This window comes from Rana temporaria, chromosome 3 (genome assembly GCF_905171775.1).
Source record: "Rana temporaria chromosome 3, aRanTem1.1, whole genome shotgun sequence".
NCBI lineage: Eukaryota > Metazoa > Chordata > Amphibia > Anura > Ranidae > Rana > Rana temporaria.
In genome coordinates this window covers 205748310-205764543 of record NC_053491.1, presented here as the reverse complement: position 1 = coordinate 205764543, position 16234 = coordinate 205748310, and the positions used below count along the sequence as shown (strand labels likewise).

General features: G+C 45.2%; 1 protein-coding gene across 1 annotated transcript in view; it reads left to right on the top strand.

Moving 5' to 3' along the window:
• Positions 1-7067: 7067 nt before the first annotated feature.
• The window catches only part of C3H12orf29 (chromosome 3 C12orf29 homolog), a 29698-nt gene continuing 20531 nt past the window's right edge, over positions 7068-16234 (top strand). The window contains exons 1-3 of the mRNA XM_040344167.1: positions 7068-7233; positions 11610-11727; positions 14479-14574. Of these exons, the coding sequence (XP_040200101.1) occupies positions 7114-7233; positions 11610-11727; positions 14479-14574 (334 nt within the window). The 5' untranslated portion in view covers positions 7068-7113. The remainder of the gene's footprint in view (positions 7234-11609; positions 11728-14478; positions 14575-16234) is intronic.

Below are 16234 nucleotides of genomic sequence, written 5' to 3'. Positions count from 1 at the left end.
AAGGCGGAACAGAAGACAGAATGGTCCCTGCTCGGTGGCACTCGGGGGTTGGATTTTAAACACTGCATCCCCGAGACTCTGGGCTTTTCGGCGGCCCATTCAGGGCTCCAGCCTCCTTAGCCCACCCCTAACGACGCCCCTGGCTATGCCCGCATAAAAATAAGCCATTCTACGTGAATCTACCCCATAGGCATGCATAAGGGTGCAAAGCCGCGGCCTCAATCACCGTCCGGCGCGGCCCGAAGCGATCGCGCGGCGGGGGAGGTGGGGGCACGCGGAGACACAGGATACCCCAGCTGTGCCGCCCCAGGTTGCTAATTCTAGTTGCAATTTTGACCTGGCGCCCGGGGTTTGTCGAACCCTGATATATATATTGTGTTATTATATGTAGAATATACAGTATGTATATAGTATACTTATTATATTAATTAAAATTGCTTTACAATGTGAGGACGGACACTACAGTTACAATTGAATACAGGAGGAATCAGAGGGCCCTGCTCGCTAGAGCTTACAATTTAAAAGGGACGGGCAACATTATGTATACAGTATATATGTACATAATGTAATATATATACAGTAGAGAGAGTGTGTGTAACAATAATGCATATTCCCTGTAAAAAGAAGGTTTGATGCAGTTGCCACTATCAGTTTGGTTCCAAAGAAATGACTTTGCTATATGCAGTATATAATATGTCGATGGAAACACATATAGGAAATGACATAGCATGTACAGTATAAAAGGTAATAATGAGAGAAGCACATAAAATCGGAAAGCTCCTGGATGGGTTGTCAAGGGAAATGAGATAAACAGAAATTGGTAGGGGTAACGAATCTGCATTAATATTTTTCTCATTAACATTGCCTGGATCTAGTTGTATTCCCTTGCCAGCTTATCAAGTAAAAAGAATCATATGCGTTAAAGGGAGTTAAAAATAAGATACTGTTAGCACCGAATCCTAAAGGAAACCCAGTGCTCTTAATTAAAATGATTATACATTGCCTTGTGATGAAGTATATTCCAATTTGACACAATTTCAACTTTCTAACAGTGATATAGAGGGTGTAATCATCCGAGGTGTAAAGGGGGCATCTATTCCTCATCCTAGGAGGTTTAGGGAGCAAACATAAAATATTTTCTATTGAAAAATATCTTAAAAGAAGTTTACATGATGATGATACTATAAATATGTATGGAAAAAAACATCAGTGGGCTGGATATTTGGCCCACTTCCATCGGCAATTGTATGTGATTTTAAAGGGGTTGTAACACTGAATTGTGGAGACAGAGGAACAAGGATAAAGTTGTAGCAGAAACGTTAAAGTGGTATTAGAAACAAAACCAAAAATGCCATCTATTGCAGCATACCAATCCATGGGCATCAGGGTAGGGCATCATTTTAAGGTCACCCATGCTCCGCCCCTTTTCAACAATGTCATGATGGGGATATAAAGTTCAGGCATGCAAAGGTTTGAGAAACCTGATGCAAAGGCTTAAAAGCGTTGTAAAGGTCCAAAATTTTCCCCTAAATAGCTTCCTTTACCTTAGTGCAGTCCTCCTTCTCTTACCTCATCCTTCCATTTTGCTTTTAAATGTCCTTATTTCTTCTGAGAAATCCTCACTTCCTGTTCTTCTGTCTGTAACTACACACAGTAATGCAAGGCTTTCTTCCTGGTGTGGAGTGTCGTGCTCGCCCCCTCCCTTGGACTACAGGAGAGTCAGGACGCTCTCTACATTGCAGATATAGAAAGGAGCTGTGTGTTAGTGGGCGTCCTGACCAGGGGTCAAGTCCTGGGGGAAAAAGTGTGGGAACTCCCACCCAAGATCACTCCCCCAACAAAACAAAAAAAATGATACGCTCATATGCATAATTACTAAACCGCATGTTTTTTGTTTGCGAACAGTTCTTTCTAAATCCCGTGAAAACTCGCGGCAGACCTCCGTAATGTCTCCTGGGAACAATGACAAAAGCTCCCAGGAGACATTGCGGCATCGAGGAAGTGACGGAATACCCGCACACTACCTGATGAATCCATATCCAGTAACAAAGGATTACTAAGGTTCGCCTGCCCCTGATAGTGACTCGAGCTGGGCATCACCGCTTAGTGAAGGATTGGCTCGGGCGGCTCGGCTACTCTAGTCCTGCAAAGGGAACTGCGTTCCTGCTGTGAAAAAAGTGCAGGAACTCCGTTCCCACGCGTTCCCGCAGGACTTGAGCCCTGGTCCTGACTCTCCTGTAGTCCAAGGGAGGGGGCGAGCACGACACTCCACACCAGGGAGAAAGCCTCGCATTACGGTGTGTAGTTACAGACAGAAGAACAGGAAGTGAGGATTTCCCAGAAGAAATAAATGATTTAACACCTTGGCCGAAATTATACAAGTAGCGCAGTTAGATGAGCTCCAGAACATGGACACAGGCTGCCTCAGGCAGGTGCAGGTTCTCTCACCTATAGTTAACTTTTTTGAATTTGGTCGAATTTTTCGAATACGGATGATTTTTTTTTTTTATTTGATGTTTTTTTTTTTCAAATTCGGTAGATATTTTTCGAATGCTGAAGATTTTTTTCTAATTCGTTTGAATGTTTTCGAATTTTTATATAAAACGAATCCTGAAAACGAATGTAACAAATTTAACAAAACAAATTTAGTTAAATAACGAATCAAAACTTTTTTCATCCTGCACATGTCACCTCCCCGAGCAGAGAGCGGCTGACTGTGAATCGTCAGCTCTCCTGCTCTGCTCCTCCACGCTCAATGGAGCGCTGAGTTGTGGAGGGGCGATGAGTGACCGTCTCAGAGGCTCCCTTAAGCCCCGTACACACGATCCGAATATCGTATAACAGATCGTACGATTTTTTCAACTTAATAGTCGCAAGTAGAAATTGAATAGGTTATTAAAGTCACGAAAATTCTCGTAGGACAGAAAAAAAATCGGACGTGATGTCATGTGTTGTAATGTATTTGTATTGTATTTTCGGATGACAACTGTACTGACTAAACGAAAATCGTACGATCTGGAATCGTATGAGGAAAATGTTCGTGCTTGTCCAATCTAATAATATCGGATGAACTGTCGTGATTGGCTCTCGAAAGTAGTGTACACACGATCCGAAAATCGTTTGATTCTTCCTCGGATGATCGGTTTCGTCCGATATTCGGATCGTGTGTACGGACCATAAGGGGCTGAGACGGCCATCAGTTCAGGCACCTGACGGATCCAGACTCCCATTAATGACGCAGTGCTTGGACTGATTCCAGTGACATCAGCAGAGTTCTGATAGCTCTCTGCTAAAAACTGGTCACAGGAGTGCAAAACGAATTACACTCCTGTGACCCAAATGAGAAGACCAACCAAAAGAGCTCAGGCTGGACTTCTCCTTTAACCACGTGCCGACCAGCTCACATAAATATACGTCGGCAAAGTGTCTCGTTCCCGCAAATCACTGTATGGGTACGTCAGCTCTTTTAACACGCGCGGCCGCTGCACGGCGGGGGACCCAACGAGCGTGACCGGCGGCACGAGAGTCAGGATGGGGATTTGTGTCCGTAAACACATATAGCTAGATTCACAGACGCCGCCGCAACTTTAAGGCGGCGTAGCGTATCGTATTTACGCTACGCCGCCTTAAGTCAGAGAGGCAAGTACTGTATTCACAAAGTACTTGCCTCCTAACTTACGGCGGTGTAGCGTAAATAGGGCTGGCGTAAGCGCGCCTAATTCAAATTAGGATAAGGGGGGCGCGTTTTATGTTAATGTGGTGTGACCTGACGTGATTGACCTTTTTTACGAACGGCGCATGCGCCGTCTGTGTACATATCCCAGTGTGCATTGCTCCAAAGTACGCCGCAAGGACGTATTGGTTTCGACGTGAACGTAAATTACGTCCAGCCCTATTCACGGACGACTTACGCAAACGATGTAAAATTTTCAAATTTCGACACGGGAACGACGGCCATACTTAACATTGACTAGTCCAGCTATTTGATGGAATAACTTTACGCCTGAAAACGCCTTACGTAAACGGTGTATCTTTACTGCGACGGGCGCACGTATGTTCATAAATAGGCGTATCTAGTCATTTATGTATTGTACGCCGAACTCAACGGAAGCGCCACCTAGCGGCCAGCCTAAATATTGCACCCTAAGATAGGACGGCGCAGGCTGTTGTATCTTAGCTAGGTTTAAGTGTATCTCAGTTTGAGAATACACTTAAACTTAGGACGGTGCAGATTCCGAGTTAGGTCGGCGAATCTACTGATACGCCGGCCTAACTCTCTCTGAATCTAGCTAATAAATCCCTGTTCTGATAGGAGAGACAGATCTGCTGTTTGTAGTAATTATGAACAACGATATGGCTCCTCCTTTAGTCAGTCACATCCCCCCCAGCTAGAAACACACACGAGGGAACACATTTAACCCCTCGACTGCCCCTAGTGTTAACCCCTTCCCTACCAGTGACATTTACACAATAATCAGCGTGTATAAAAGTGAATGGTCCCAAAATAGTGTCAAAACTGTCCGATCTGTCCGCCGCAATGTCACAGTTCCGCTAAAAATCGCAGATCACGGCCATTACTATTAAAAAAAATCCATAAATCTATCCCCTATTTTGTAGATGTGATAATTTTTGCGCAGACCAATCATTATACTCTTAGGGCCCTTTCACACGGGTGGACCGTATGTCCGCTTTTTCATCCATCCATGTACGAATGAAAAAGGGTCATACTGTACATTGGTCCCTATGAGATAGCAGGTGTCAGCGGATGAACATCTGCTGACACCCGATCTCACCCGCCTCCGCATTCCTCCGATTCTGGAGACGGAGGAAAATGTGATTTTTTTTTTTACCGAAAATATGTGGAAGAATACATATTGGCCTAAACTGATGAAGATTTGTTTTATTTTATTTTTATTTGGGGGATATTTATTATTATAAAAGTAAATATTTTTTATTTATTTTTTAAATGGTCGCTCTTTTTTGTTTATAGCGCAAAAAAAAAAAAAAAAAAACGAAGAGGTGATCAAATACCACCAAAAGAAAGCTCTATTTGTGGGGACAAAAAGGCATTTGTTTGGGTACAACGTCGCACGACCGCGCAATTGTCAGTTAAAGTGTGAGATGTTTACTATTGTCTTAGTTTTGTCTCAATTGTTCTCACTATCAGACCATGCCCCTAAAAAGTGCCATTTTTTTTATCCTTCAGACATAGGGACAAGACTATGGCCAGTGGGAGTAGAAAATGCTCCAGCATTAGTAGGAATAAACATGGTCTCAGTGACAGGAATAGTGCCCCATCATTGGTATCAGTGTGAGGAATAGTGCCCAATTGTTGGTGTCGCTAAGAGGAATAGTGCCCCATCATTTGCATCAGCGGGAGGAATAGTGTCCCATAATTTCTATCAGTGTGAGGAATAGTGTCCAATTGTTGGTGTCACTGTGAGCAATAGTGCCCCATTATTGATGTCAGAAGGAGGGAATGTCAAGTAGAAGAAAAGTGCCCATCGTTGGTATTAGTAGGAGGAATAGTGTCCCATCATTGGTATCAGTGGAGCAACAGTGCCTTATCATTTGGGAGAAATAGTTCTCCAATGTTTGTATCAGTGGGAGAAATAGTACATCATTGTTGATATCACTGGGAAGAATGGTGCCCCATTGTTGGTGTCAGTGGGAAGAACAGTGCCCCATCATTGGTGTCAGTGGAATAGTTCCCTGTCATTTATGCTAGCGGGAGGAATAGTCCCCAATAGGTGGTATCAGAGGGAGGAATAGTGCCCCATCATTGGTGTCAATGGGAGGAATACTGCCCCCTCATTAGTGTGGTTGAGAAGAATAGTACACCATCATTGGTGTCAGTGGGAGGGATAGTGTCCCATCATTGGTGTCAATAGAAGGAATACTACCCCATCATTGGTGTCAGTGGAAGGAATAGAGTCCCCATCATTGGTGTCAGTGGAAGGAATAGAGTCCCCATCATTGGTGTCAGTGGGAGGAATAGAGTCCCCATCATTGGTGTCAGTGGGAGGAATAGTGCCCCATCATCGGACATTGGTGTCAGTGGGAGGAGTAGTGCCCCATCATTGGTGTCAGTGGGAGAAATAGTGCCCCATCATTGGTGTCAGTGGGAGTAATAGTGCCCCATGATTTATGCCAGTAGGAGGATAGATGGTATTAGTGGGAGGAATAGTGCCCCATCATTGGTGTCAGTGGGAGGAATAGTGCCCCATCATTGGTGTCAGTGGGAGTAATAGTGCCCCATGATTTATGCCAGTAGGAGGATAGATGGTATTAGTGGGAGGAATAGTGCCCCATCATTGGTGTCAGTGGGAGGAATAGTGCCCCATCATTGGTGTCAGTGGGAGTAATAGTGCCCCATGATTTATGCCAGTAGGAGGATAGATGGTATTAGTGGGAGGAATAGTGCCCCATCATTGGTGTCAGTGGGAGGAATAGTGCCCCATCATTGGTGTCAGTGGGAGGAATAGTGCCCCCATCCTTTATGCCAGTAGGAGGAATAGTGCCCCATCATTTATGCCAGTAGGAGGAATATTGCCCCATCATTTATGCCAGTAGGAGGAATAGTGCCCCGTCATTTATGCCAGTAGGAGGTATGGTTCCCCTATCATTTATGCCAGTAGGAGGAATAGTGTCCCATAGGTGGTAGTAGTGGGAGGAATCGTGCCCCATCATTGGTGTCAGTGGGAGTTATAACCCTCTTTTATTCTATAGAATAAATAACAATAAAGACGTTTTGCCTTTAGTTTTACATTAACACATATTCATAGAGATTACTCTTTTCAAAACGTTATTATGGTCTAAAAACAAGGCACAGCATAGTAAATACATTATGATCATATCACTGTACATAATAGATCATTGACATTAGTATATTCATCCTAATCCAGATTTTATTTCACTATAATTTCAAAGTTCTGCTCCGTTCTACCCCCTTGCCCCAGCACCGTTGATCGCATAGGAATACTGATACTCAATGACTGCAGAGAACTACATTTCCCGTCATTCCACACACCACGCCGTGCTAGTCCGTGTGATTTGATTGGGCGCTAGAGAAAGGGGCGGGACAGAAAGGCGGAAGTGTTGCAGTTGAGGTGTATGTGCACGCTTTACCTGTACATAGCGGGGATGCAGCAGACAGGATCTGTACAGCAGAAGATCCCATGTGTATTCCTGACTGAGGTGAAGGATGAGCCGTCTTCTAAGCGGGAACATCAGGTGATGGACTCATTTCTGTGAATGGTCTTTAGCTAACTAGGGGCTGACTGGTTGTGATTGCAGCCCTTCCAATGTCAGGAATGATCTACCTGTGTCATCATGAGGCAAGCAGAGAGGACACGTCTAATACATGGAGCTTTATGGGGGTTTGTAACTTGGGTAAATGGTAAACGTTCAGCCTGAACGAGAAAGTGCAAGTAAACGCCAGGCTATGACCAGTGAGGAGAGATGTAATAGTATGTAGGGGCAGAAGGGAGTGGAGCCCCCCTGTGTTCGTACAAGGGCGCAGAGCTCCCCAGTGTCTGTAGGTGGGTGCAGAACCCCGCCCTTTCCTGTAGGGGGGTGTGGAGCTCCCCCCCCTTCCAAGAAGAAAGAGGGTATGTGACTTCTTTACCCATAAGAGGGCACAGCGATTCTATACCAATAGGAGGGTGTGGAGCCCCTGCCCCTCATGTGCCTGTAGGAGGGTAAAGAGCTGCTTCTATACCCATGGGAGGGCGTTGAGCCCCTGCGGACCTATAGGAGGGTATGGAGCTTCTTTACCCATAGGAGGGCACAGAGCGCCCCCTATGCCCATAGGAGTGCGCAGAGCTCCCCCTATACCCATAGGAGAGCTTGGAGCCCCACTCCCCCTGTGTCTATAGGGCGTGGATCTTTTATACCAAAAGGAGGGCGTGGAGCTTCTCTTCACATAGGAGGGAGTAGAGCCCCCCCCCCCCCATGGCATTTTAACTGTGGGCAACCCACTGAACCTTATTGCAGATTCACGACTGTCTGTCCATTGTGCATGCGTGAGCCACGCTGCGCCAAGTGAATGGTCCTGCACTCTCCTGGGACCTGTAATGTGTCCAGAGAGGTTGTGGGAATAGATTGGAGCGGAGGTTCACCCCCCCAAACAACTAGGCATGGTTGGAGCGGGTACCTATCAAAATCAGATACCTGCTCCCCCAAAAAGACATTCCAAATATGGGGCATGAGAAGGAGAGAAAGCAGAACTTTTCCTTTTGGGGGAAGTTCCGTTTTGTTAATCTGGAGGAAATGGCTCTTAAAGCCAATGGGCCATATTCTCAAAGGGCTTACAACGGCGCAACGCCATTTGCGCCGCCGTAAGTCCTAATCTGGCCTGGCGTATCTATGCGACTGATTCTTAGAATCAGTTACGCATAGATATCCATTAGATCTGACAGGCGTAAGGCTCTTACGCTGTCAGATCTTAGATGCATTTTTTTTCCCCGCCGCTAGGTGTCGCCGACGTCGTTTTCCCCGTCGTCTATGCAAATTAGCTATTTACGCGAGATTCCCGAACGTACACACGGTCGACGCAGTGAATTTACGACGTTTCCGTAGCTTTTGTGACGCGTAAAGTTGCCCCTGCTATATGAGGGGCAACCAATGTTAAGTATGGCCGCCGTTCCCGCGTCGAAATTTAAAAAAAGAACGTCGTTTGCGTAAGTCCGTGAATGGCGCTGGACGCCATTTACGTTAACGTTGAAACCAATGACGTCCTTGCGACGTCATTTAGCACAATGCACGTCGGGAAATTTTAGGGACGGCGCATGCGCGGGAACGCGCCTAATTTAAATGATCCACGCCCCCTACCTGGATCATTTGAATTAGGCGGGCTTGTGCCGGAGAATTTACGCTACGCCGCCACAACTTTACAGGCAAGTGCTTTGTGAATCAAGCACTTGCCCGTAAAACTTGCGGCCGCGTAACGTAAACGAGATACGTTACGGCCGCATAGTTTAATGCCGATCTACAAGAATCTGGCCCAATATTCAATAATGGAGATATCTATTAATGTATTGTTTATTGGTTTAATATTGCTTTAAAGGAGTTCTCTGACCTAAAACTTTAAACCCCCGCTGTGCCCGGGCTGTAAAAAAATAAAAAATAAACTGTCACTTACCTGCCTACGATCCCCCGTTGTTCCGATATCGCCATCCCGTTCTCCGGTCCCGGGCCCCTTCCGCTTCCTGTGTGTCGGTGACTCATAGTGCGCTCAGCCTATCAGCGGCCGCAGCAATGTCCCGTCGCGGCCACTGATAGGCTGAGCGCACTATGAGTCACCGACCCGCAGGAAGCGGAAGAGACCGGGACCGGAGAACGGGACGGCGATATCGGAACAACGGGGGATCGTAGGCAGGTAAGTGACAGTTTATTTTCTATTTTTTTACAGCCCGGGCACAGCGGGGGTTAAAAGTTTTAGGTCAGAGAACTCCTTTAAGCCAGAGTCCGTATAACAGACGGGCAACTAGCATTTTCAGAAGCAGGTCAGTAAAGCCATAGTAAACTTTTTTTTTTTTAAAACGTTCCCCCTGCAAGGTAAAGGTATCATGTGCTAGTATGCAATGCGTACTAGCACATTATGAAAGACTTGCCTTGAAACGAAGACCTCCAGTGGTGCGATATCACCGCTGCAGAGGCTTTTATCTTCACCTGGTCTTCCTTCTGGGCTTGCGGGCTGTGACCACTTGAATGGCTGAGCTGTGATGACGTCCGTCCCACGCATGCATGTGGGAGCCACGGCAGAGAGCTCTAAAGGAACGGCACGAGTATGCCATCCCGTCATAGCGTATGCACCCGCTGCCAACCAAGTGAATATCTTCTAAATAAGGCATGTCCAAAGTCTGGCCCGCGGGCCAATTGCGGCCCGCATTCCGGTTTTGGGCGGCCCGCCTGGTGATATTGACATATATCTTTTGTGGCCCCCAATGAATCCCCGGGGGCCACAAAAGATAGTATGCTGGCTGCCTTGGAGTGGACGGGACGAGTGCCGTGCATACAGGAGAGTTTTTCCTGTTTACATGGCGTCCTGTGTAAAAGGAAGTCCCGTCTCCTGCGCTGCCATTGGACAACTGTTCTGTCCATCACAGGAGGCGGGGCTTTCAATTAAAGAGGCCCATCGCGAAAACAGGAGTTTCTCCTGTTTGTCTGCTGGCGCTCGTCCCCTCCCTGTCTCCTTTGCAGGCTGCACTGACGAAAATGGTGGGTGCCGCATTCATGGGTGAGGCTGCAGATGGGCACTGATTAGGCTGCATTGATGGGCACTGACCCTTATTTTGCTTCACAGTTCTTTATTTAAAACAGGGGTCAACAATATCCGGGCGCCAGGTCACATTGCCGACAAGAAATTGTGACCTGGTGCCCGCCAGTAATTAAGGCCGTGGCTTACCGGCCGCGATCGCGCGGTGGGGGCGCACGGAGGCACAGGATCCTGTGTCTCCGTGCTCCCCCGCCACGCAATCACGGCGGGTCCTTGATGGCCGGTAATTGAGGCCGCTGCCCTGTGAAGTCCCAATTTTTTTTGGAAGCTTCTGTGAGCTGGCGCCATCTGGTGGAGGTCGTTGGCATTACATTACATTGGCATTGCAGCAATTCTAATGTGTGTCATTTTTCACTATTTTCACTGCCATCGCCTTCCCTCTAATTGGAACCCCTAAACATTATATATATTTTTTTATTCTAACACCCTAGAGAATAAAATGGCGATCGTTGCAATACTTTCTGTCGCACCGTATTCGCGCAGCGGTCTTACAAGCGCACTTTTTTTGGGGAAAAAATACACTTTTTTTAATTAAAAAATAAGACAACAGTAAAGTTATCCCAATTTTTTTTTTTATATTGTGAAAGATAATGTTACGCCGAGTAAATTGATACCCAACATGTTACGCTTCAAAATTGCGTCCGCTCGTGGAATGCCGACAAACTTTTACCCTTTAAAATCTCCATAGGCGACGTTTAAAAAATTCTACAGGTTGCATGTTTTGAGTTACAGAGGAGGTCTAGAATTATTGCTCTCGCTCTAACGATCGCGGCGATACCTCACGTGTAGTTTGAATACCGTTTACATATGCGGGCGCTACTCACGTATGTGTTCGCTTCTGTGCGTGAGCTCGTCGGGACGGGGCGCATTTTCTGGCTCCTAACTTTTTTTAGCTGGCTCCTAGATTCCAAACAAATTTGTCAACCCCTCATTTTTTTCCTGAAAGGTCCTCCTTTTTAAAGTGAAGGTGTGTGTTATAAGCTGATAAATACGGTATATCCAAATAACACGCCCAAGCTCATCTCTTCACCACAAAGGCAAGAGAATTCTTGTTCGGCCGTGTATTAGTTGCTCGGAGGAACACACTTAGACTGAATTTTAATGGTTTAAAGAATGTCCGGCAAAATGGTCGGCCCTCATGCATGTTCACTTCATCAAATCTGGCCCTCTTTTGAAAAAAGTTTGGACACCCCTGTTCTAAATGGTGAACGAGTACAGAGTTTACTACCACTTTAAATCAACTTCTTACCTTTGTGCTTATAAACTCTTGGCATTAAATTCTCACCATCCCTGGCACACCCACTGAAACTTGAAATATTCCTCTTTTCAGATGTTTAAGGTGGTGGCTACAGAGACTCTCCATCCTTTGGCACTGAATGCAGATATTCACAATGCGCTGCCTACCGAGAAAGTAGACGGTACATGCTGCTATGTTGCTAATCACAAAGGTAATACTATACAGATTCCGCTTTGTCCTTATTCAACTTTGTGCCTTCTTGTTATGTTTTCTTGACTGAATGTGACCGTGTCATTAACCATTTAAGGACCGCCTAATACCAATATACGTCGGCATAATGGCACGGCTGGGCACAGGTACGCACTCGCGACCCGGTCCGAAGCTCCGCCCCCGCAGGACCCATGGACGCGATCAGGTCACTTTAGCTGAAGAACAGGGAGAGGCGAGTATAAACACACCTTCCCCGTTCTTTTCTGTGGCAGTGTCGCTGATCGTCTGTTCCCTGTTATAGGGAACGACGATCAGTGACGTCACACGTCCAGTCACGCCTCCCTACAGTAAGAATCACTCCCTTAGGGCACATTTAACCCCTTAGCACCCCCTAGTGGTTAACCCCTTTACTGCCATTTTCATTTTCACAGTAAACAATGCATTTTTATAGCACTTTTCGCTGTGAAAATGAAAATGGTCCCAAAAATGTGTCAAATGTGTCCGCCATAATGTCGCAGTCACGGAAAAAATTGCTGATCGCCGCCATTACTAGTAAAAAAAAATATATTAATAAAAATGCCATTGCGCAAACCAATTAGTAAACGCTTATTGTGTTTTTTTTTTTTAACCAAAAATAAGTAGAAGAATACATATCGGCCTAAACTGAGGGAAAACATTGTTTTTGGGGATATTTATTACAGCAAAAAGTAAAAAATATTGAATTGTTTTAAAATTGGTCTTTTACCTGCATAATAGTCTGGGTCTTAAGTGGTTATAAATGAAACATTCACCAACCTCAGGAATTATGACTGATGTCTGGATGCACAGGAATTATGTGGGAGCTCTTTAACTCTGTGTATGTAGGGTAGCCTTCTAGGACTAGATTTATAGTGTTGGGGATAGCAGTTTGTATGAGACAACTGCATAGTAAGCTGTGTGCAGACTTTTTGTGGCCTTTGGTTTAACCATTTGCCGTCCGCCCCATAGCAGATTTACTACTACAGGGCAGTTCTCCTGTGCAGGATCACGTGTCTGTGTGATTCTGCACTTCCGTCTGCAGAGGGCGCACCGCTTCTGCTGTGATTAATCACAGCAGAAGCCAATCTGCGGGTGTTTGGGCACTGGCTGTCCTCCAGCACCCACTGATCGTCGGTAAAACTCACTCAACTGAGATTTGTAAACAATGTTCTAATGAGGGAAGGAATGGATTTTGTATTCCTCCAAAGCAAGGGATAAAATCCACCCCCCCCCCCCTAGTAAAAGCACCTCACACAAGCACTGGCTAGTGTCACAGTTAACCCTTTGGTCGCCCTAGATGTTTAACCCCTTCCCAGCCAGTGTCATTCATACAGTGACAGTGCATAGCACTAATTACTGTATTGGTGTCACTGGTTCCTGCAAAGTGTCAGAATGTCCACTGCAATATCGCAGTTCTGTTGGAAGTCCTTGATTGCTGCCATTACTAGTTTAAAAAAAAAATAATCCAAAGTTTGTAGCTGCTATTACAAACACGTAAACCAATCAATATACATTTATTAGTATTTTCTTTTTACCAAAAATAGAATACTTAATGGTCTAAATTTATGAAGCAATTCAAAAAAATAAAACATTTTGGGTACAGTGCCGCATGACCATGCAATTGTCAGTTAAAGTAACGCATTGCCGTGTTGCAAAAATGGCCTGGTCATGAAGGGGGGGTACATTTTCTAGAGGGCAAGTGGTTAAATAGCACATTTTACATATTTTAAAGGGGTGTTCCAGCCAATTTTTATGTTTAGTGTAGCTGCTGGCTTTTAATAAACATACACTTACCTGTTCCAGCGATGCGCCGGCCGGGGCTCCGCTCCTCTCCCCCCCCCCCCTCCCCGGCCGGCGTCTTCATTTCAACTGTGGGCACCCGGCCGTGACAGCTTTCGACTTCACGGCCGGGCACCCACTGCGCATGCGCGAGCGGCACTGCGCATGTGCGGCCCGGCGCTGCGCCGTCTGATTGGACAGGAGATCGTCTAGGACCTGTGACGTGTCCTAGGCGATCGCCTACAGGGAGGGGCTGTAGGCGATTAGGCTTAATCGCCTAACCAGCCTCTCGCGGAAGGAGGAAGTGGAACAGGAAGTCCCACTCCTCCTGAAGCCCCCATTCCCCCCCCCCAAAAAAAATTACATGCCAAATGTGGCATGTAAGGGGGTGAGGAGTGGGATAAGCGGAAGTTCCAATTTTGGGTGGAACTCCGCTTTAAATAGCTTCTTAGCATATGCATGCAAGACCTTTGTTTTCACTGGTCCTACAGCCCAGCTCTTTATTACTGCAGGACTTGGACTACAACTGCCCTCATTTACCTAAAGCAGAACTGAGCTGTATCTGAGCCGCACAAAGAGAAAACACCATCAATTTAATTCATGTTTAATATTCAAAGCAAACTTGCCCGTCCATTGTTGTCTCCATGATTTATTTTGTAGATAAATCACTTTGGGCAGATGATTTCTGGAGGCAGGAGGGTGCACTTAGTGGAAAAACTCCTCCTCCAAATGAAAAAAAAAAAATCCCCACAAAGACCTTATGGGATCATTTTGTCCTAGGCTAAAAACCGAAGAAACTTAAAAAAAAATGTTTAAAACGAATATAAAATACTTTCCTATCTTTCTGAGGCTAGCAGCATAAAAATAGTTGATGTTGATTTTGGGAGTAAAGTTCCTCTTTAATTGGAAGATCTATTTTATTTCATTCTTGTTTTCATTTTTTTTTCTCTTGCAGGTTGCCCATATTTGTGGGCTCGTTTTGATAGGAAGCCAACAAAGCAAGCTGATAAGAAATTTAAAAAGCACATTATTTCAAAAGGAAGCTCCACAGGTATTTATCAACGTTATCAGATTCTAGACTCCATCACCCAATGTGCTTAGTCTATCATTTATACTTTAAATTCTAGGGCCTGGAAATAGGCCTGATTGCAGCTGTTCTTATCTTCCCGTGGTAAACTGGTAATAGTTATTGTTCACCTACTCTACCCGTAATTGTAATGCAGTTAGGCTATTCCTAATAAAAAAAATAAAAATAAATCACAACATTGCTCAGCGCTGAGATAAAAAGAAACATTGTATCATTTGGTTCTTTTAGATCAAAGGGATATTTGGTCAGCAAATGAGGTCAGTTTAACCACTTAAAGACTAATGCTTCGTACACACGACCGTTTGTCATGATGTGAAAAATGAAATTTTTTAAAATGGTCATTTAACCACTTCCTGACCGCCGCATGTACATATACGTCGGCAGAATGGCACGTACAGGCACATTGGCGTACCTGTACGTCCCTGCCTTTCCGCGGGTCGGGGGTCCGATCGGGACCCCCCCCCGCTACATGCGGCGGTCGGATTCCCTCGGGGAGCGATCCGGGACGACGGCGCGGCTATTCGTTTATAGCCGCTCCGTCGCGATCACTCCCCGGAGCTGAAGAACGGGGAGAGCCGTATGTAAACACGGCTTCCCCATGCTTCACTGTGGCGGCGTATCGATCGAGTGATCCCTTTTATAGGGAGACTCGATCGATGACATCAGTCCTACAGCCACACCCCCCTACAGTTGTAAACACACACTAAGTGAACACTAAATGTTACAGCGCCACCTGTGGTTAACTCCCAAACTGCAACTGTCATTTTCACAATAAACAATGCAATTTAAATGCATTTTTTGCTGTGAAAATGACAATTGCCCCAAAAATGTGTCAAAATTGTCCGAAGTGTCCGCCACAATGTCGCAGTCACGAAAAAAAACGCTGATCGCCGCCATTAGTAGTAACAAAAAAAAAAAAATAATAAAAATGCAATAAAACTATCCCCTATTTTGTAAACGCTATAAATTTTGCGCAAACCAACCGATAAACGATTATTGGGATTTTTTTTTTTTTTTTTTTTACCAAAAATAGGTAGAAGAATACGTATCGGCCTAAACTGAGGACATTTTTTTTTATATATGTTTTTGGGGGATATTTATTATAGCAAAAAGTAAAAAATATTGGATTTTTTTCAAAATTGTCGCTCTATTTTTGTTTATAGCGCAAAAAATAAAAACCGCAGAGGTGATCAAATACCACCAAAAGAAAGCTCTATTTGTGGGGGAAAAAAGGACGCCAATTTTGTTTGGGAGCCACGTCGCACGACCGCGCAATTGTCTGTTAAAGCGACGCAGTGCCGAATTGTAAAAACCCCTTGGGTCATTTAGCAGCATATTGGTCCGGTCCTTAAGTGGTTAAAAACGACCGTGTGTGGGCTCCAGAGCATTTTTCTCAACGTGGAAAATGGACATTAAAAATTTAGAACATGCTCTAATTTTTCACGTCGCGAAAAAACGGTCGTGTGTAGGCTTTAACGACGTGAAAAAAATGCGTATGCTCAGAAGCAAGTTATGAGACGAGAGCGCTCGTTCTGGTAAAACTAGCGTTTGTAATGGAGATAGCACATTTGTCACGCTGTAACAGACTGACAAGCACGAAGACTGAAAAGCGCAAATCATCTCA